General features: G+C 41.2%; 1 protein-coding gene across 5 annotated transcripts in view; it reads right to left on the minus strand.

The window, feature by feature from the left end:
• SATB1 (SATB homeobox 1) overlaps positions 1–23,177 on the minus strand; it is a 209,807-nt gene that overhangs the window by 151,716 nt on the left and 34,914 nt on the right. For all 5 annotated transcript variants that reach the window (XM_030202698.1, XM_030202690.1, XM_030202682.1 and 2 more), the window contains one exon: positions 21,145–21,599. In XM_030202698.1, coding sequence (XP_030058558.1) covers positions 21,145–21,599 — 455 coding nt within the window. The remainder of the gene's footprint in view (positions 1–21,144; positions 21,600–23,177) is intronic.

Genomic DNA, 23,177 nt, shown 5'->3' on the forward strand with positions numbered 1-23,177 from the left:
CTGAGGCAGGCCATTGGGCTGAAACACGGCCGTGTCGGGTCATTTTTATGTACACTGAGATATTTTTTAACTTTTTTTAAGTGAATAAATATATAATTGTTGGTATCCTCACCCATTCTCCTCACTTTTTGTTTCATTTCCCACGGTTTCGTGAGGGTTTTTATCTCCTTTTTTGTTTTTATATCATAGCATCATACCATATGCTAATTTATCTTATTGGGCAGACTGGATGGACCATACTAATTTTTATCTGCCGTCACCTGCTATGTTGATATGTCTTACTATATTATTATGCAACAGCTGCAGTACCATATTGACACTTTTTTTTGGGGGGGGGGAGGGGGAGGCTCCCACCAAAATGAAAAGGTTTCACAGTTTCCTTCTGCAGCATTTTAAAAACTTGGCATCCAAAATCCATGGCCTTAAATTCACTAGGGTCTTCCCTGACGGACCAGAAACTTTCCTTCTTCAAGTTACAGCATGTAGGGCTGGTAGTATCAATCTTTTGTGAAATACTAAAAGCCAAACATCACATACCAAGTGCCCTAATAGACACAAAGAAGGTTTAACTTATTTAAACACATTAAGGGCCGGATTCAGTAAATGGCACCAAAAGCAGGTGCTGGGAAAAATTCCGCACAGCACTATTCTATAACGAGCACTCCAGACTAAGCAGTCTTTATAGAACAGTGTTTAGCGCATATTTGATGTCCAACTTTGGGTTTGAGGATTTATACCACCTGAAACCTGGTGTAAATTCAAGCACACAGCCCCCAAATTCTCTAACCCTGTGTGCATTTCTTTGCAATGTCCTTGAATTGCCCATGCCCCTCCCATAGCCATGTCCCCCTTTTGGGTTACGCATGAGAGGATTTGGGTGCAGATCTTTATAGAATTGCATGCACAAATCCAAATTAGAACCAGATTAATGTTAATTGAATGGCTCATTAATTTTTTTGTGCACGGATCTCAGGATCGTGTAGTTTTGAGCGTCATTTACAGAATCTGGGGGTAAGCACCTACACACTTGTTATGCGTCACCCAACAGAACAGGTCACATAGTGCATTACTTATGGCCTGGCCTGGTCTTCAACACATTCAGAGACAAATACCGACCAGCTCAGAATCTACATTGCTACAGCTTATGAAGACATACAAGGCTTCTCTTTCAGGATACACAGGTACTACTCAAAGAATGCAATCAAGTAAGGAGAGAGCACTGTAAAGACTGGCAAAATGTATCATCATCATTATTTAACCTGCATGTTTCTAAGTGTTATTCTGCTGTTTTAATAGCCTATTATGCTGTATGACTATAATAAAATGCAAAAATATCACCACTTGTAAATTGCCTACATTTAGTAACACTTGCTGTGCCTAGGGTGCGATAGTAAATGCATTTTAATAAAATGGACATACATCTTCAGTTCCTTGGTTATTGCAAGATAAGTTCATTAAAATAAATAAATAACATGGACACACCTCCAGGCTCCAAGCAGAAACTGAAAGAAAGGAAGCCATTAAGAATGAAGTGGCGGACTTACAGATGAAAACTATCTTTGGGACTCATTTTCAAAGCACTGAGACATACAAAGTTCCATAGGTGGTTATATAACTTTCTAAGTAAGTGCTTTGAAAATACACCTCTACGTAACTTTGTAAGTCTTAGTGCTTTGAAAATGAGTCCCAAAGATAGTTTTCATCTGTAAGTCCGCCACTTCATTCTTAATGGCTTCCTTTCTTTCAGTTTCTGCTTGGAGCCTGGAGTGTGTCCATGTTATTTATTTATTTTAATGAACTTATCTTGCAATAACCAAGGAAATGAAGACGTATGTCCATTTTATTAAAATGTATTTACTATCACACCCTAGGCACAGCAAGTGTAATTAAATGTAGGCAATTTACAAGTGGTGATATTTTTGCATTTTATTATGGTCATACAGCATAATAGGCTATTAAAACAGCAAAGTAACACTTAGAAATATACAGGTTAAATAATGATGATGATACATCTTCACATCTTCCTAAAGGCACGTTAAGTTCTTGGAGTTAATGGTCCAAGAGCACGGGACACTGACGACAGCCACAGAGGAATGCTGAGCTCTGCCTGGTGATCCTCTGTAGTTCATTTGGCTAAGAGTGTGGAAGCTGCAGCATCACCACCTGCTATCTTACTGCTTGATCTAAGTCATCCTACCTTCTGAAAAAGTTGGCAGACCAAAGCTCACATCTAGAAGTTCCGATTGCAAGGTCTTGTGCAAAGCGTGAAAGGCATCTGTATTATGCTAGTCCTTGAGTGTCCATGTTCCTTTCCATTTTTGGCATACAGCAGAGAAATGTAAATCAAATACATGGAGTGTAGGTGAAGCTCCAGATTCAAAACTCTCATACACAGCATATGGCTCAGCTACATGTTTAGCCTGCAGAGTAATCTCTAAAAAGTTCAGTGCAACTCACCCTGAGCTTAGCTTTGGAAAGGCAATTACATTAAATCTATAATTCAAGATCCAATCTAACAGTTCAGGTGTTTGCATCATCTCTCTTTCTCAATCAAAGAAATGCAAAACTTTCCACTCTATGGCCACCTACCTTGTAGAACATCTTTTGAGAGAGCCTACTTGGGTGATGCAGGGAAAGGCCAGATCTGGGTAAAAGAAGAGCCTCTTTTTCAAAGGAATGCTTGATTGATTGACACTCAAGACACACGTCCAGGATTCTTTCCTGGCTGTTCTGAATCTCCCTGGAGACCAAGAAGGTCCTGTGGGGAAGGCAGTAGATAATGGAACGGGTTCTGCACTTGTTGCAGGGAGTGATAGTCACAAATACATACTTGCAGAAGACACCATATGTGCTCCACTGTGAAACTTTTGTCTCTAGCTGAAGGTCTGCCTGTATGGCTAGGTCCCTTTTGCAGTTTTGCAAACAGCTGTCATAGTGGTGGAGATAACTTATATGCATTGTACAGCTGAAGAATGGTGCACTTTGGATTTGCACAAATCACTCCAGACCCAGCAAGCTTTTCTCAGTAGGTTTTCAGCGATTAGCATGAGCTGCATGGAGACAGATCATCCTGATGCCTCCTGATTCTACAATGTTTACAGATCACTGTGTTCTCATAGTTCTCTCCCCTTGTAATTTACCTGTGCCCCCTCAGTGGGAAACACGTCTTCTATTAGGTGTATGCTTTTTGGTATGAAAGTTGGGCATTTTGGGTCTCCTCCTTTCTGTTCGTGACAGGTCAATAGCCTGTCATCTGCCGAGCATCCCAGCTCCTGTAAACAATAGGCCATTCATGAGAGGCCAAGGTCCTCACATCCTGTTCAGTTGTAGCTTCTATTTTCTCTGCCCTTCTAGAACTGCATCAGTAAAAAGTGGAACATGTGGAGTTTCCTCTGATATATAGTCAATATGCAGATACATGCTGAAAGCATTAATTGCTAGGGACAGTATCTCCAAATGGGTTAGTTTTGTGCATGACAGTAATGAAGTTCACGCCTAGGCCACGATATTTAATTAACTGATAAGATGCAAATGATGTACTACTAACTTTAGCTTAGAGCCTGAGAAGGAAGCTGCAGAAGGACATTTTCAATATGACATTTGAGTTCAATTTAGGATGTTTTACTGAAAACGTCAAAAACATCGGGTGATGAACATAGCAATTTTCAAACCAGAAAAACGTCTCCCCCCCCCCCCCCCCCCCCCAAAAAAAAATGGCCATTTGCTACATGATTTTGTGCTCAGTACGTCTATCTTTTAGACAATGATGTTCCTAGGTCGGCTGCCAAATGGAGTGGATCGCCACTGCACCCCCTTGGCGCATCGCTCTTACCTCCTGGGGGTGCAGGGAGAAGTCGAATGGCTGTTGGCTCCACCAGAACAGGAATGAACGTCAGAGGGCACAGGGAACCGGCGGAGCCAACAGCTGCGTGGCAACTCCCTGCACAACCTTGCAGAATGCACCCGGGGCAGACCCCCCCCCCCCCCCACACACACACACTGCCCCGCCCTTGGTAAGCCACTGCTTTTAGGACCATTTTCGGGAAAAAAAATTCAAGGGGAAAAATACACAAAAACAATCCATTTGGGCTGTATTCTTAGTAGACTGGCCACATGGACATCCCAGCAGAGCACTGCAGCACCCTACCACTGCAGTGGACGTCACATACAAGGTCCCAGGTACACATCTCACCATTACTCCCTCCCACCCTTATATTGTATGGGGAGCCCTCCAAAACCCACCAAGAACCTACTGTAGCCAACTGTGCACCACTACAATAGCCCCTTATGTCTGCAGGTGTCACTTATATTTGGTTACAGTAGGTTTTTGGTGGGTTTTGAAGGGCTCACACGTTCCACCACAACAGTTAGAGTGGGTTATAGGCCTGGGATTCCTTCTCTGCAATGAACTGCACCAACCACACTGCTCCAGGGACCTGCTTGCTGCTCTAATAGGACTGGCCATAACATCTAAAGCCATTATAGAAGCTGGTATGCACAGTTTCTTTCACATCTTTGGGAGGTGGGAGGGAGGTCATGCCTTAAACCCTCCAGTGGTCTTCTGGTCATTTAGGGTACCTTTTTGTGACTTAGTTGCAATTGAAATAGGTCTAGACTAAACCATCTAACTTTTAACCCTTGATGTTTTTGCTTTGTTCTTTTATGACAGGAAAACATCCAAATTTTGGAAGCGCCCAACTCCCCCCCCCCCCCCAACACACCCCCTTGAGATTTAGATAAACTGCATTAAAAATGTCTTACAAATGTGTTTTGAAAATGGCATTTGGATGTTTTGGCAAAAAAAAAAAATGTCCATCTGCTGCTTTGTGCTGCTCTTTGGACTTTTTTCCGATTCAAAACGCTGTGTATTCAGTCTCCTGACTACTCAGAAAAATTCTTTTATAAAGAGACATTTAATTTGTCCCAATTTGTGTAAGTTCTATTCTTAAATTTGAGGTGAAACGAGATGTCCGACTAGTAGCATTGGCCTCATGATACTGGTGTTTTCATCACCTCTTCCTACAAAACCAGAGAATAAGTACTTCAGAGAGTATGCTAATGGAACAGTATCTTGGTAAGTACAGGCAGCTGCTTCTGCTGCTTGACATTATACCGTAGACACTGCAGTTCAAGCATCCTCAGTGTGCCTTTCCTACCCTTTCCCATATAAAAATGTCACCAGATTGAAAAATGGATAAAACCTGCAAGATCAGACAGGGAACAAAGCCCATGGGGATGGGGATAAACTTTATCCCTGTGTCATTCTCTAACCCATAGTTTAACTGAATTATCAAGTGTGAGATGTATCCTAAGGTTTGGACAAGCAGAAAGGAAAGGGGATGCAATTTGATATACGGCCTCTCTCTGGTTACAATCAAGGCAGTTTACATATTATGATCTAGACATGGGCCTAACTAGTGAGGTAATTACACTTGCTGATGACACAAAGTTATTCAAAGTTGTTAAACACCGTACGCATAACGGCACAGTAGCATAGCCAAGAGGGGCGGGGGCGTGAGCATCGGCAGGGCTCCCCCATATTGAGATCAGGCCCACTAAGCAGCAGCACACCTTTGCTGCAGCTGGCAGGGACCTCCAAGTGCTGCCAGCTGACGACCTCCTCGAAGGTGCCCAGAACTCCCTCTGGCACAGCTCAGCAGTCCGGAGGCAGCTTTCCTGTGCCATCTGACGTAGGAACTGAGCATATATGTAAGCTCAGATGTTTACTATTTTAAGTTGAGTCCGGGGGGGGGGGGAGGGGGGGAGGGAAGAAGGAAGGCTACAGAGAGGACCTCATTCCCAACCAGCTATGCTACAGCCAGCTAATGCATTCTGTGGCTCAGAGAAGTATAGGACTGTCACACAGCCCCTCCCACAGAGCCTTTACTCCATCTATGAATACACGATATCTTTACTGGCTGGTCTGCCTGAATAGCTACTTGCCATTTACTATTTGCCAGATGCAATAATGGGTAAATTGACCCCCTGAAATATGTTTTAAATTTTATATGGATTCCTTTAAGGAAAAAAAACCCAAAACAAAACTATTTGTTGTGGCATTTACCAAAAGTATTTCCATTGTAAATTGAGCTGTAGAAAAAGATACTGCCTAAGATTAACTTCCATTTCTAAAATTTTCAGTCAGCTTTCGATAGCTACAGAGGATGGTCAACATAATTTAGATAGAACCTGCATCTTGTTAAGAGAAGGTGTTGGTCTGAAAGTTTAACCTTTAAGTACCAGGCAAATAAAGCAGGCACATCAGACACCAGCTTTTTGGTAATAGCACAATTAGCTCCGACAAACACCCACATTCACAGAAGCATCAACACAAAATTAATGTTCACAAATTAGCGATGTTGGGTACCTTACATGAACCCTCAATCTTGCACCCCTGCAATTCCATTTTACTGGCCCTCAACCTCATGCCCAAACCAAGGCCTGGAAATACAAGGTTGCAAACGTAATCTGAATGACATGGTTCAATTGATGAGTAGGTCAAACCTATATTTATACCACTTTCTGCTCAATCTGATCTTTGAGGATGTTCTGTACATGAAAACTGTTCAAAAAAAAAAAGTCTTTCATATATATAAAAAAAAATGTTTTGGCATGAATTACATTTCTTTTTGTGAAAAAAACCTGAAAATTTCCAGTTAAGTTTAATATACTGAAGTCTTAAAAACACAGAAGCCAGTCACTTAACCAATGATTCTCAACCCAGGTTTTGGAGCGTACCCAGCCAGCCTAGGATTCAGGACCTCCCCAATGAATATGTAGAAGAGTTTTGCAATTTGAACCACCACTTGCTCATAAATTTAAATTGTTTTATTTAAAACTATCATACTAAACTGTTGACTTTCAAGGTTGCTGTGCCACAGAAATCATATAAAATGTGTGAAAGATGGATTTCAACAGCTACCCATTTTACAACATAAACACTTAGGCTCTATTTCATCATAAACCCGACTGTAATGTCCAGTGAATCGTGTGTTTAAACGTGTTCCATGTACATGATCTCCAAAACTGGTCAAAAACTTTCACTCCATTTCTTAATACAAAATACAAACCCGATAGGTAGATAATATCTCAACTTAACTTCATATTATCAGGTCCCCACAAACGTCAACATGATCACATTTTCTTAATATCTACTTCAGAATGTAGAGGCATCCTTTAGCTATTCAACTTCAAATCTCTCAAGCAAAGACATTATCTCTATTCATGAAGCTGGAAAAAAATGGTAACAGCGTTATTTGAAAAACGTAACTACATCAAGGGCCCTATTTACTAAGGTGTGCTAGCGTTATTAGCACATGCTAAACGCTAGAGACACTCGTATATTCCTATGGATGTCTCTAGCATTCAGTGCGCTAAAAATGCTATCGTGCCTATATCATGGCTTAGTAAACAGGGCCCCCAAGTGTTTAAACAAACCATTCAATAACATTATTTAACCCATTCAGATAAACTATATTTCATGTAAAAATCCACCATTGTTCTCTATAATTTAAAGAGAGGGTGTTGATTTGCATTTAAACGAGGGAAGAATATTGAAGAACTGCTGGGATCCAAAAGGAACACTCTGAATGTTGGCTGTTAATACAGGACATCAAATCATGTGGTACTTGTATGAAGTGCCCTTTTACAATCCCTGGGAAAGTCTGGAAACTCCCGAATAATGATCGGACAATATATTGTAAATTCCAGACAGACTGCAAAACGAAAAACGTAGTATATGTAATAACCTGCCCATGCAGTTTGCTTTACGTAGGTTGTACTAGTCCTATGAAGATTAGGTTAACTGAACGTACAAGAAGATAGACTACTAGAGAGATTTCAGTTCCATTAGTTGAACATTGGCTTTGAGCTGGGCATACACTGCAAGATTTACAACTATCATTGATCATATTCTTTCTTATCAAGGAAAGATTCCTTCAGCTTTAAATTAGAGGACAATGGTGAATTTTTACATTAAACATAGTTTATCTGAATGGGTTAAAACAAATAATGTTATTGAATGGCAATTTCTGTGATAAAACTGGTTTAAATATCCGACGTAGTGATGTTATAATGTTTGCCATCAGCTTCCGGAATGGAGAATGTCTTTGGGTGAGAGATTTGAAGTTGATGCCTCCACATCCTGAAGAAAATACTAACAAAACATGATCATGTCGATGTTTGTGGAGACCTGATAATATGAAATTAGATCTATATAATTTTTGCAATTTGTATTATAAAACAGAGTGAACGTTTCTGAACAATTTTGGAGATTATGTACATGGAGCACGTTTGACTGGCTGCGTGTTTTTCTTGAGGACTGTACAGACTAGCACTGAAAGATGTGGCCTAAACCTTACAGCAGTGAACTGAGAACCAGGGAAGCCAGGGTTCAAATCTTGGTTCTATTACTTATTCTTTGTGACCTTGGGCAAGTCACTACAGGGCTCATTTTCAAAGCACTTAGACTTACAAAGTTCCATAAGTTACTATGGAACTTTTGTAAGTCTAAGTGCTTTGAAAATACACCTCTATCTCCCACTGCCTCAAGTCCTCACTTTGGGAGATCGTAAGCTCCTTAGGGCAGGGACACATTGTACCTGAATATTTTTCAACACTGTACAGCAATGTAGGTGCACCCAATAATGCTATACATTTATTACAGAAACACATTTTTTCACCATGGAAGCAGGTGTTCTTAATCAGTGGTGCCTAGAAAAGGTTAAACGGGGTAAGAAGGGTCTTGAAATCTGAGGCAATTTATTGAAACTTTCTAGACAGAGTGAAGGCAGTTATTAGGAATGGTAGATTAACTGTGTACTACTGCAACTTTAGAGACATGTTAGCAGCTTGCAGTTAGTGACATATGTAGCTGCCAGTAGTAACTAGTGGACATGTGGTTTGGGAGGGGGTGGGGGTAGGTGAGGATTTTATTTATCAGTTAAATGGGTGCAGGAACCGTAAAAGATTAAGAACCCCTGCCTTCAAGCATTGGTATAGGTTTCTAGAGTCTTTTGCCTCCAGTTCACATCTGGCTCAAATTGGTAGTGACAAAGCTATTTGGTGATCTGTGCAAAATGAGCCTGGTGGTCTTAGTTCAAATTCCCAGCGGGAAAGTGTCTAAACAAAAATCAAAAACCTACATCACCAGAATTTGGCACTAATTGGAGCTTGTCTTGGTAGCTTCAGCAGAGAGGTCATAGATTAAATAAGCAGGATTACTGAATTACCGTTTGCTATTTTAGAGCAAAGTTTAAACACATTAACAGTGTCATTACTTGTGTTCCTCCTGCTCTGTGTTTAAATAAACCATTTGGTTTCTAGCGCTATCAACCTAACTGCTTTCATGAGCACTAATCAGAGTTCATGTTTAAAACGGAGTATTGTACAGCCCTCAGTATCTGAGAGAATATTGTATTTGTTATCACCTTACTTCATTTCAAAATCCTCGTTTAAATGTTCCCTCTCTCATGGCTGTTGACAACAATGCAAGAAGCAAGCTTTTTTTACTTTGTGGCATCCAAACTTTGGAATACTGAAGGGTCAGTGTTGGCAGATGGCTATTGTATAACTGTTTTTCTGCATGTAAAGCCTGTTTTACATGTTAAGAAACTGTTTCAGAAAATGGTGAGGCTGTGTATGTGTATGTAAGTACGAGCAACAAAAAGATAATGTGTGAATACATGCACCATATGCTGCAGTGCACAATTTTGCAGTGGAAATTTTTTTATTTGGATTTTGCTCACATCTTTTTCAGTACTAGCTCAAGGTGAGTTACATTCAGGTACACTGGGTGTTTCCCTGTCCCTGGAGGACTCACAGTCTAAGGGCCCTATTTGCCAAGCCACGCTGTAGGCGCGCTAACGCTAGAGACATCCATAGGAATATATGGATGTCTCTAGCATTACCGTGTGGTAATTTTTAGTGCACACTAAAAAGTTAGCGCACCTACAGCACAGCTTAGGAAAAAGGGCCCTAAGTTTGTACCTGAGGCAATGGAGGGTTAAGTGAGTTGCAAAAGATCAAAAAGAGCAGCAGTAGGATTTGAACCAACCACCTCTGGACAACTGGTGCTCTAAGCACTAGGCCACTCCTCCACATGTCTATTTTACAGAATACATGGGTACACATATAAAGTACATACACAGATTTCACATCATCACTGAAGCAGGGATACTTTGTCCACAGGTATGCAAGCGACTGGGACTGGATCTGGAGGCCTATTTTCTGAAGTGTCCGAAGCACCGATGGTGCCTTCATAAAACAGGCGTCTTTTACTAGAATTTTATTATATAGCACTTGCTATTAGTGGGTTTTATTTTATATTTGTTTGTTAAAAAATATTCGGTTAGAATAAAAATTACTTTTGACTAAATTAAAATATTACATGTTCATGGGTAAAAATGTAGCACAGAAGCAGAAAACTGAAGGCAGAAAGACCATATGGCCTATCCAGTCTGCCCATCCATGTTATCTACTATCCCTTTCACTCCCTTAAGAGATCCTGTGTACTTGTCCCAAGCTCTCTTGAATGCAGATACAGTCTTCGTCTCCATCTGAATGTTGTTCCATAAATTCACCACCCTTTCTACTACTACTACTTAACATTTCTAAAGCGCTACTAGGGTTACGCAGCGCTGTACAATTTACATAGAAGGACAGTCCCTGCTCAAAAGAGCTTACAATCTAGTAGACAGGTTACTTCCAAGTCTCTCCCCTTTCATCTTCATCCTACGCCCCCTTGTTCCAGAGCTTCCTTTCAATTGAGACTCACCTCCTGTGCGTTTACGCCATGTAGGTAAATAAGAACATGTATCTATCATATCTCCCCTCCCCTGCTTTTCTTTCAAAGTATACATATTGAGATCTTGAAATCTGTCCCCATACACTTTATGATGAAGCCCACTGACCATTTTAGTACACGCCCTCTGGACCAACTCCATCCTGTTTATATCTTTTTGAAGATGGGGTCTCTAGAATTGTACACAGTATTCTAATCGAGGTTTCACCAGAGACTTATACAGAGGCACTATCACCTCCTTTTCCCTGCTGACCATTCCTCTCCCTATACACCTAAACATCCTTCTGGCTTTTATTGTTGCCTTTTCTACCTGTTTGGTGTAGTCTTCTTTGTGCAGACTTTGACAGATTTTCAAAGCCAAAGCACATGCAAACGTCCACGTTGAAAATTATGCCAGGGAAACTGTCCCTACATTTACACCCCACTTTTTGACGCAAACAGGCTTTCAGGGTTAATTCACATGTGTATGTTCCTGTTTTCGAAAGTAGGCATGCGAGTACAAACCCTTCACCAATTCTGCCTCCAGACTGAGCAAACCTATATGCGTATATGCAAAATAATACCCATGGGGGAAGGGAGGAGGATAATTTTATACAAGCCCATTTCTACTATTTTACTACTACTACTACTTAACATTTCTAGAGCGCTACTATTTTACCTGCAGAAAAGGATTTTGAATATTAACTTCCCAGTTTAATGATTTTTTAATGTTTGTAGACTGTAGTCCTTTTGGAGGCCAGCAATAGTGATGAACAACGGTTTTTAAATTAAAAAAAAAAAAAAAAAGTCATCAATATAAACAATAAAACAACCTGAATGACCAAATTAACACCCCCCCCCCCCCAAAAAAAAACCAAAAACAAAACACCATGGTACAAAACCTAATCTGATAAGGATTACACAACTTAAAATCACAAATCAAATCCGAGTCTTCCCAGGGAAATATAACTAAAACAGCCAAGTCTCATATGGCTAGGTCTCTTGCTAATTTCAGTTCTTCTGGGATAGAATTCCAATTTATCTTGTACTTTAAACAGCAAGAGTTGGGGAACGTAATACTGCCTGGCACATAATATTGGGGTCCTTTTAATAAGCCACGTGTCTATGCGCAGCCAACATGCGCCAGAATGGAGTTACCGCGTGGCTCTTGCGGTAATTTCATTTTTGGCGTGCATCTGATACGCACGTCTAGAAAATATTTTTTTTTATTTTCGGGCACGCATAACGGACGCACGCCAAGTGGCATTTGGCGTGCGTAGGTCATTATCACCTGAGTTCCGTGTGAGGCTTTACCGCTAGGTCAATGGATAGTGGTAAGGTCTCAGACCCAAAATGGATGCGCGGCAATTTTTATTTTGCCACACATCCATTTTTGGCACAAATTTTTAAAAAGGCCTTTTTTTCCACAGGCGCGCTGAAAGATGGATTGGCGCTTGCCCAAAATCTGCACCTACACTACCGCAAGCCATTTTTCAGTGCGCCTTTGTAAAAGGACCCCATTGTCCATGGGATACAAGCTAAAAAATCGTGAAAGGCATATGAGGCTGAATTCTATGAATAGTGGCAAGAGACCCGTGCTGAAAAAAACAAATAGCACTCAGCACTATTCTATGAACAGCGCTTTAAAAGTCAGGCACTGTTTACAGAATAGCGCTTAGCGCTGGGATCCGTGACTACTTTTAGGCATTAGCATTTACACCAATTGAACCACGGAGTAAATCCTCATACCTAAGTTAGGAGTGGATCCCTTTTATTCTATAACAACGCACATAAATTGCAGGAACACCCCTGATCCGCCCAGGACCGCACTCCATTTTTGGAGCTGCACATAAATTTCCATTAATGCCAATTAGCACCTGTAATTGATAGTTAGGGTCCAATTATCAGCGCTAATAACATCTTAATTAAAATGCACGCGCAAACTGGGCACATGCCCGTATTTGCGCACACAATTTAAAGCGCCATTTATAGAATTTGGGTGTAAGTCCTCATAGTCATTCTAAACTAAGCTGGACGACAACCACAAACCATTATTCATACATCTGAACCAAAAAATATTGCTATTTTTCAAGATGTTAAAGAGGAGATCAACAATCAACCTACCAGGAACAGAGATAACCCTCCTGTACTAATAGTATCCACTGTCGCACTTCAGTATAAACGTTCACAGAAATCATCATTAGGGGTCTAGTTGCTGTAGACGTATGGTTTACAGACAGAAGCATAAGAAAGAATGTCTACAAACACTGCTCATTCAATAACCTTTCAGAGTGAGTCACACTGTGTGTCAACAATCAAATACATGATGAAGCAAGCAGAAGGAAACTCTCCTTTAAATTAAAAAAAAAAAAAAAAAAAAGGACAGAGGAGGAGATAGGAAAGAAGTAGATGCAGGAAAGAGATAAGCGTCAAGTAATACATGAGTCATTCTGTCAATCCCCAAAGAGGGCAGCCTATCTCAGCTACTTGGGGGCCCACAAAATATTTCTGCTTTTCAGATTCACCACTAATAGGCAAATACTATCTTACATTGGTCTAAGAACTGGGTCAAGTCTGAATATTCTATTTGTACTAGAGAATGACACAGGGACAAAGTTTGTCCCCATCCCCGCCCCCATGGGTTCTGTCTCCGTCCCCACCCCGTCCCCGCAGGTTCTGTCTCCATCCCATAGGCGTAGTTTGACTGTTTCATTTGGGGGGGGGGGGGGGGGGGGGGGGGTGGGGGGGGGGCAAAGGATGGGGCGGAGCATATTAGCATATTCATTTGCATATATACATATGCAAATGAATATGCTAATATGGAGGAAGGAAGGGAAAAAAAGCTGGCTTTTTTTGGGAATAACCATAATGAATATGTATGAGATATCAAGCCAGCTCTTTCTCCCTTCCTTCTTTCCTTCTTCCACTCCAGTAGTATTTCCCCACCCCTTTTCCCATACCATGCCAGTGTTGACCTTAGAAATGCATAAGCTCTATATGTAGATCCTTCAAGAGGTAGTGTGTCATGATTTAGGCTCTACACCCTTTCTGATGTTTTGGTGCCACCTCAGTAAAGCCAACACACAATCTCTCCACTGCAACACACTATACACAAACTTGTGCAAAAACACACTCATAACCTTACTAAACCATAACAGCACTAATTCCAAGGACAGGACAAGCTGCAACCTTATGCGTGAAAAGGCAGAACTGTAATTACACCAGGCTCTAAAACACCAATACACTACCTCGTGAAAAACACATGACACAACAGACATGACACAAGGAACTAGAAAGCAAAAAATATGAAGGCAAAATACTGAACTGGAAAGTTAACTCGATGTCAGACTCAGCATGCAGCAATACCAGAAAAATTGAAACTTACATGCAAAATTTCACAGAAAGCTGACATATTCCAATTAATAAATTCTGAATAAAATACTTTTTTCTACCTTTGTTGTCTGATCATTTAGTTTTTCTATTCGCTTTGGTCCCAGTGTCTTCTGTTTTATTCAGTATCTTCTTTCCATTTGATATTCCATTTAATAGATTCAAAATAAAATACTTTTTTGTACCTTTGTTGTCTGGACATTTTACCGTTCAATCATGCTGGTTCCAGTTTCCTCTTTTCCTGTCTTTCTGCTAATTCTCCTTCAACTGCTTGCTGTCCATTTGTCTTTTCTCTTCTCTCCTGTCTTATTCCATTCCTTCACTACACCTACCTTTGACACATTATTTCTTTTTTAGCTGTTTCCTCTGTTTTTTTTTCTTTGCTGCCTCTCTGTTCACTTAAATTTCACCCTCGTCCTCATCCTTCTCCTTTTTAGTTTTCAGCTATCAAATTCCATTTCTTCTCTCACCCACTAGCTGCCCCATTCCTCTTCTCAGTCCTTCCTCCAACCTTCCATTTCCTTTCATCTTTAAACAACTCTCCATTACCACATTTCTGCCCCCCCCCCCCCATCACTATCATCCTCTCATTTGTTTCCTTCCCACCTCCCCTTTGGCCTCTCCCAAATAGTTCCACCATTTGCAGCATCTTCCTCCCTCCAACCTTCTAGCCCAGCACGCCTGCTCCCTTTCTCCCCTTGTAGCCTAATATCTCCCTGTCCCTTCCACACACACATCCACACCCCAGTATCTTCCAGCCCCCCCCCTTCCTGTGGTCCAGCATTTCTTCCTCTCTCTCTCCCCTCCCTCCAATTGTCCAGCATTTCTCCCTCACTCCCTTCTGTCCCTGGATCCACAATCTCCCTCTTTTTCTCTTTCCCCTCTAATGTATATCTATCCCTCCCTCTCATCCATCCCCATGTACAACCTCTCTTCCCTCCTTCTTCTCTCCCACTGCCCACATCACTCTCAGTATCTCCCTTCCTTGCACCCTGGGCCCAACATCTATCTCTTTCGTTCTCTTCCTTCCCCTTTTAGCATCTCTCCCATCCCCATACAGCATCTCTCTCTGTCTCCCTCCCTCCCACTTCCATGTTCCAACATTTCCCCTTTTCTCTTGCTGTCCCTCCCTCCTCCTCCACATCCAGTATTATTTCTCCCTCTCTCTCCCCCATGCATCTCCCCCCACCAACATTCCCCACCTCTCTCGCTCACCTCTACCTAGCATTACCCCATCACCTCAACAGTGCTCCTGTGACTGTCTCTCCCTGCCACCAGCCAGCATGCTGCCTCACTCTTCCTCGCCGGCGCTGCCTCAGTCCCTGAATCCCTGCAGCATTTTTGTCCGTCGCCGTCAGCGCTGCCATTCATTCTCACAGGCAGCCTCGTTCCCGCTCCCCTTTGCCGCTTCCACTCCTCCGACCGGCTCTCTCTGATGCACTTCCTGGAGTGGAAGCGGCAAAGGGGAGCGGGAACGAGGCTGCCTGTGAGAATGAATGGCAGCGCTGACGGCGACGGACAAAAATGCTGCAGGGAGTCAGGGACTGAGGCAGCGCCGGCGGGGAAGACACAATTAAGCCCCGCCAGTTCGCCGGTGCGACTCGTTTGGGGGGGCAATGCCCCCCCTCGCCCATGCTCCATCCCCACCCCATTCTCGCAGGTTCTGTCCCCATCCCCACCCCATTCTCGCAGGTTCTGTCCCCGTCCCCGTGGGCTTTGTCCTCATCTACATGAGCCTTGAACACTTATGATTTTATATTTAAATCTTTTTATTAAAGTATAAAAAGGAACAATATGCTGTGCAACTGTTGTGTATAAATTACAAATGGAAAACAATAACAATGAGCAGCTATAATAACCCTCCACCCTTCCAACTAGAAAATAACACAGGGACATCTCCCTGTCCCCGTGGGATCTGTCCCTGTCCATCCCCGTGAGCTCTGTCCCTATCCCCATGGTTACTGCGGCTCCCCGTCCCCGTGTCATTCGCTAATTTGTACCCTGGAATCCAACTGATTTTGAGAAGCTGCGTAGTTGAAAATCTCTTTCATACTTCTATAATTGTGCCATGTATATGTTTAACATTTATAGATATAAAAGGTAATAAATGGGCTGGAAAGGGACAAATAAAAAAAAAAATGCAATAGAATGATGTCTATACCTGGTTAAGGGGTTCTTTTACTAAGGTGCACTGAAAAATGGCTTGCGGTAGTGTAGGCACGGGTTTTGGGCGCACGCCAATCCAGTTTTCAGTGTGCCTGTAAAAAAGGACTTTTTTAATTTCTGCCGAAAATGGACGTGTGGCAAAATCAAAATTGCCGCACGTCCATTTTGGGTCTGTGACCTTACCCCAGCCACTGACCTAGTGGTAAGTCTCACGCGGTAACCGGGTGGTAATGACCTGCGTACGTCCGAAAATAGCTTTGCGGTAACTCCATTATGGAGCGTGTTGGGCACACATAGACACTTGTGCGGCTTAGTAAAAGGGCACCTAAGAGCTCCATCCCAGCTTTAACTATGAATCGTGTTAAAAATAGGAGTGTTTCCTAAGCATAAGAGAAATATTTTAAAACCACAAATACAGTCCCCCTCATTCAGTAATCTTCGCACCTAAATGTGTCATTTGCATACTTAGACTGCAGAACACTAGTACTTGCGCACATCGATAACATTCATGCAAGTGCTCTGTGCATGCTAAGTGATATTTTTCAACTTGTGCGCACAATGTGCAGACCCCCCAATCCTATAAATGGCAACACAACTTCGCAAAAATCGGCGTGCAAAATCTTTACGCATAGCTGATTTGTGCATGCAAATTAACAAGCTAATTAGCACCAATAATTGGCCAACTAGCAATTATTGGCACTAATTCAAATTTATGTGCGCAACTTTCTAAGCATATTCTGTAAAGTGCTCCACATAAATTCTAATACATGGATCAAAATAGGGGTGTGACCATGGGAGGGGCATGGGCGGGTCATGAGTGTTCGCAAAGATTACGCGCATTGTTACAGAATATGCCCGATCCGCACCTTAACAAGACATGGACATTTACACCAGGTTTTCGTTGGTGTAAATGGCTGCGCCGAACTTTTTGTCACGGGATGGCCACTATACATAGTCCATAAACCGTGCCTAAATTTAGGCAAGGTTTATAGAATGCCACTAAGCGTGGGGTTTTTTCCCGCGCTGATTTTTTTTGACGCCATAAATAGAATCTGGACCATAGTATGCATTGGGCAGGGTATAGGAGAGTTCTCTATTTACCTGTGTAACTTATAGAATTCTATACATTATGCGCTAAAATGCAACATTTTAGGCATGTGCATTTACCTCTGCCACAGACCTGCCGAAATGTTGGCACATAAATTCCAGCAATTACCAACCCAGTCCTTCGGGCACACCTAGTTCCATTGGGTTTTCAAAGGTTTGAATGCCTAACTCATGAATATTCATTGTGGATATCCTGAAAACCCAATGGGACTAGGTGTGCCCGAAGGACTGGGTTGGGAATGGCTCTTCTATTCTATAAACAGCCCTCTGGGCGCCCAGATGCCATTACAGAATAATACACATTTTGGGCCTTATCTTATAAAGGTTATGCTCCTAAATTTATGCTTCTAATTTATGAGCATAATTTATGCTCCTAAATTACGAGCATGCTCCATGCTCCAAAATTAGGAGCATAACCTTTATAAGATAAGGCCCAAAGGGTATTTTGGTGTCTACCTGAGGACTAGATGTAATAACAGAGAATAATGAAGACAGAGCTGCAAGCTGTTCTTAGTTCCCCAAAATTGAGTTTCTTCTTTGTAGAACCACTTTAGGACGTAACATGGCCCCAGAAGTGTCACTTCCTTTACTAAGAAAGGACTTTTGTCCCTACTGGTGACCATGATTTATCATGAGGCAGCAGAAATAACGCTTTACACTGTCTTAACTTTCATGAAAGCTTAGTTCTGCACTGATTAGATCATGTGTTATAAATTGTGGGTTAGATTTACTAACACGTATGACCACGTTAGCTTTACTACATATTTATTTACCACAGGGCCTATTTTATGTAATGGAACTTATTTATAAATAACACAGGCTAACATGGTAACGCAATTTATAAATTTAGTCCCAAATATGAACAAAATACACAAACATGGGATGGCAGATTAGAAACCTATGAGCCAAAATGGACAAACAAAAGAAATCCCTAAACTAATTAGGCAAAGAAGCATAGTAAATGACGACAGGAAAAGATCAATCACCCACTCTGTTACTCCTGTCCACACTAAAAGGATATACTCCAGCTGTTAGGCAGGGCATGATCACTTGTAAATGCTCTCTCCTATCAACAGCTGTTGTGTCATTTTCATTTGTGTCTTATCTTGGGCAGATAAGCGAAGCAGAGCCCCCATTTAGTTCACTCCTGACCTCTTCTCTTTCCATGGCTATGCACAAAGCTATGTAGAATCGTAAGAGCTACCAGCACTAGCTTGGCCTATTACCTCACCATCCATCATCCTAGACCCAGCTACGATGCATTGCCACTAGGTTTTCTTCTTAGCACTGTGCTTGCTGTCTGCCAGGCAGGCTATACTCATGAATCAAACCAATGTAAGGTGAGTTAGGCATACACAATCAACAAAACTCAAAATATGTGTAAGAATCAACAAAAGATTTATTACAAAAAAAAAAAAAGGAATGAAAAAGTCACAAGGTTTGTTTTTTTTTGTCTATGACTGAAAAACTAGTTATAGAAACCACATTATTTTTCTGAAGCTTTTTCCTTCCTTCCTTATAAAACTTTTCATCAATTCTTACAAAAATTTGAGTTGGTCAAATGAGTCATATTCATGAATATCTGTATTTCCAATAGGATTTCAAAATTTAATAATGTTCCTTTTTGCCATTTGTTCATACAGCCTCAATACCCAATGAATCATTCTGCTAAGGCACTTCAAGAACACATGCAAATAGGCCACACTTCCATCACAAAGTCTGTTGCTGTCCAAACCTTCACATCTAACGTTCAACTAGGAAAACATATTTAAATATATTTTGGTGTTGCTCCTGAGTCTCTCCCCCTTCAGGTTCATCCGGGTACAAAATGAAATAGTTAATGAAAGTGGGCAAGCTAGTGACCATCTCAGCACTGTGGAACTGGCATATTATGTAAGCTTGTTGACGAGAAAGATAGACTTCTTCAAATGAATTGGGATGTTAGGCCCTATGTTACAAGGGGAGCCTAGCTCTTATGCTTAAAGCACTCCTTCCTGGGTAAATACCTTCTTGGGTTCAAAACTAAATTCAAAAAGAGGTAATCTCCCAAAATCGATAATAAATATCAAATACCAAAACAAAGCAGGGAGATTTCTATATCTGGCATCACAAAACAGCACTATTCTTCAATCTTATCATTTGTAGAAATAGAGTACTTGTTCAGAGGAGAAAGCCTCTAGAAGCCTCCAGTAAATACTTTCATAATTTATTAGGATTGAGGTCCTAGATTTATGCTAAAAATTTCACTAAACTCCTAAATTTAGGAGCCTAAAACAAATAGATGGATTTAGGACAGGGAAAAAAGTTAAGTGCTTAGTACCGATTTTCAGCTTCAAGCATCTAAGCAAGATTAATAGCAGGTATGAATTTAGAAACGCCTATTAAGCTAAGTAGGTAAATAGAAAAGTATTGGTGCTAGTTCATGTAACTATAAGAAAAAACGGTTACATGATAATAAGATTGGCGATTTAAAGAGGTTCTGAAAGCCAATGATGAAGAAGCCCAGCTCTCCGAAGTAAATCACAAAATCATAAAAATTATGAAAGTATTTACTGGAGGCTTCTAGAGGCTTTCTCCTCTGAACAAGTACTCTATTTCTACAAATGATAAGATTGAAGAATAGTGCTGTTTTGTGATGCCAGATATAGAAATCTCCCTACTTTGTTTTTGTATTAAATACCTTCTTGTGCACAACTGAATGCAAAGCTAAGAAAAGCTGCTTGCATAAGCTGTCGATAGAACATCTTGAAATCCTATCAATACTGGGCAGCCTAGATCCTATCTTAAGAGGCTCTCCAGTAGTTTTAAAAGGTAATGCTTCTTTACATTACAACTGTTAAACAAAAACACATGCACATCTGAATACCATTATTTCATGGACAATCATTGTTTTTAATTATAAACTTGTGTTGCAAAAATCAAGAAATGTAAAAACCTGCTTTATATTTAGATTGTAAGCTCTTTGGGGCAGGGAACTACCTGCTGTATCTGACTAACTCTCCTTCAGGCTCAATTTAAGGCAAGCGATTACATTTAAAATCCAAAGCTCACTTCAAGCCAGACTGCATGCCAACCTCCTAGCAGGCAACGCTAAGCTCTTGTGGGTGTTTCAGTTATGTATTTTTGGGCAGAGGAATACAGATGCAAAATAGTAAATAAAAAAGACTGATGGGATATTAAAAAAAAAAAAAAAGGAAAGGAAAAGGGGTTGAGATTTGACATATATCGCCTTCCTGTGGTTACTATCAAAGAGGCTTACATACAGGCATTTATTTTGTATCTGGGGCAATGCAGGGTTAGGTGACTTGCCCAGAATCACAAGGAGCTACAGCGGAAATCGAACCCAGCTTCCCAGGTTCTCAGGCCGCTGCACTAACCATTAGGCTATTCCAAAGTTGGCAACTAATGAGGGGAGAGGGAAAAGATGAGAACAAGATAAGTTGTAAGAGAATTGAATACATGAAAATTTAGAAAGGAAGATATCAATGTGGGCCACAGTTAAGACATGTTATTTTAACACAGGATCCTGTTTTATCCAAAGACATCCTGTGCTAAAATAGCACAACTTGTGGTAAAATAAGTCGTCAATGGCAGCCCACATTAATAACTTCCCCCTTAGTCTTGCAACAGAGGGTGAGGCACTATTACATACTAACAAGTTTAATCTTCATTTCAAGAAGACAGACAAACAGCTATCTTACCTGAGTTCTGTTAAAAGCCACACGTGCAAACACCGCCTGCGAGATTCCCGCTCGTTTCAGTTCATCACGTACCCACTGATAGATATCGGAAGACACCTCTGTGTTCGTTGAAACTTGTTGCTCCAACGGTTTGTTGATTGATCTGCTAACGGGAGGAGGGTGGTTCAAGTACTGTTGATTTAAGGACTGCTGGGCTAGAAGTCTGTTTACGGCGTACTGCTGGTTCAGTAACTGGGCCATGACCAGCTGCTGGTTCACCAGCTGAGGGCTAATGGGTGTAGACACAAGTCCAGGGTGCAAGTTTGGAAGCTGTGTCCGAACGGATGACTGGTTGCTGTGAGAAAGCTGCACAGGAGATGGAGGCTGCTCAGGTGTGTTCCCTGGGACTGGCTGCTGGCCAAAACTGATATGGTTGGCACTTTGCTGGGACAGGTCAGACAGGCTTTCCATTTCAACTGGGGTGGGGTACAAACAAAACCAGACGTAAATACTTACAGCAGAAAATCATCCAGAACCATATACAGGATAGCTCGGAAAAAAAAAAAGCAATTACATATTTTAAAGCAGCATCAATGCTACTAAAAGAAAAAAAAACATTTAGGGCCCGATGTTCAAAAGATTTATGCTCCTAAGAGTTATACTCTTAAATTTGACCTTTTAAAATTTATTAGGATTGAGGTCCTAGATTTATGCTCAAAATTTCACTAAACTCCTAAATTTAGGAGCCTAAATCAAATAGATGGATTTAGGACAGGGAAAAAAGTTAAGTGCTTAGTACCGATTTTCAGCTTCAAGCATCTAAGCAAGATTAATAGCAGGTATGAATTTAGAAATGCCTAAGTGTGGCTGAAAATAAGGAACAAGCTTAGGCATTTACACATGGCGATGCTTTTGAAGTGTAGGCCTAAATTCAGGAGCTCGGCTCTTTTGGAATATCGGGCTCTTTTATGCTGAAAATGAATACTCGAGTTGGAGCCAAAACATAGCATTTTTTAACAGCAACTCAATATATATATATTTTTTGTACTGTCGAACTACTGGAGATAAATATGCAAATCATTTTCATGTGAAATCATTTCACTTGGGTTTTCAACTTGTGGTCTTGAAGGCTTTTTCCAGCTATAGTTTTTCATCTTTATTTGTGGTCTCAGCAAACTAATCCTGAGCCAACATTTCCCCTTTGTACTCTTCTCTTTATATATTATGTGGCAGGAAAACTGATTGTCAAACAGACAAGCCTTTAGCCTCCAAAGCTGCATACATGAGAGACGGCTGCAGACCTAGCTGGCTTTAAATTCTTGTGTGGACCAGAAGCAACAGTGCTGCTTCGATACTTGTAACAACAGAAGCAAAGAGGAGCAGAAACAGAGAGGCAATGGACATTTTAAGTTAGGAGCCAGTCTAATTTAGTATTGCAAACCCGTGTGTCAAAATTTAGTGTTTGTGATAGCACTGAAACTGTTATTACCCCAAATTTAGGCTAAATAGCGACCACATCTGTCAGTGTGCTCTTATCCTGCTCTGCCATTTAAACAGAAAAAAAAAGAGAACTCAAATTACTGTTATTGGCAAGACAGAAGTGCAGAGAATCAGAAAGGATTTACGTTAAATATATGCTGCAGGCAATGTTGCCAGGTATGCTGATCTACACACTAAGGGGGTAATTTTATGAAGCTTTCTTTCACACGTAGAAAAAGGGCTTTTATAATATGTGCCTATGCGGGTGAAGTACGTGCAAGGAAAGAGAGAATTCACTGATTGTCGCTTAATCTGCGCAGTGGCGTTCCCAGGCATCTATTCAGGGTGGAGGTGGAGCCTGCCGCTGCCATGTATGCACATATTTTATAAAATACGTAGGTACACACAGAATGGAAGCACACATTTACACCAAGCTTACTCCAAAAGCATCCACCATATGAGATACATTTTCAAAATTGAGGGTGCTAAACCCAACCAAAAATTCTCTCTCCCTGGATACAATTTTTGTTCAATATTGGGGGGTGCTCAAGTACCCACAGCGCCCACAGAGCCGG

This window comes from Microcaecilia unicolor, chromosome 1 (genome assembly GCF_901765095.1).
Source record: "Microcaecilia unicolor chromosome 1, aMicUni1.1, whole genome shotgun sequence".
Lineage (NCBI taxonomy): Eukaryota > Metazoa > Chordata > Amphibia > Gymnophiona > Siphonopidae > Microcaecilia > Microcaecilia unicolor.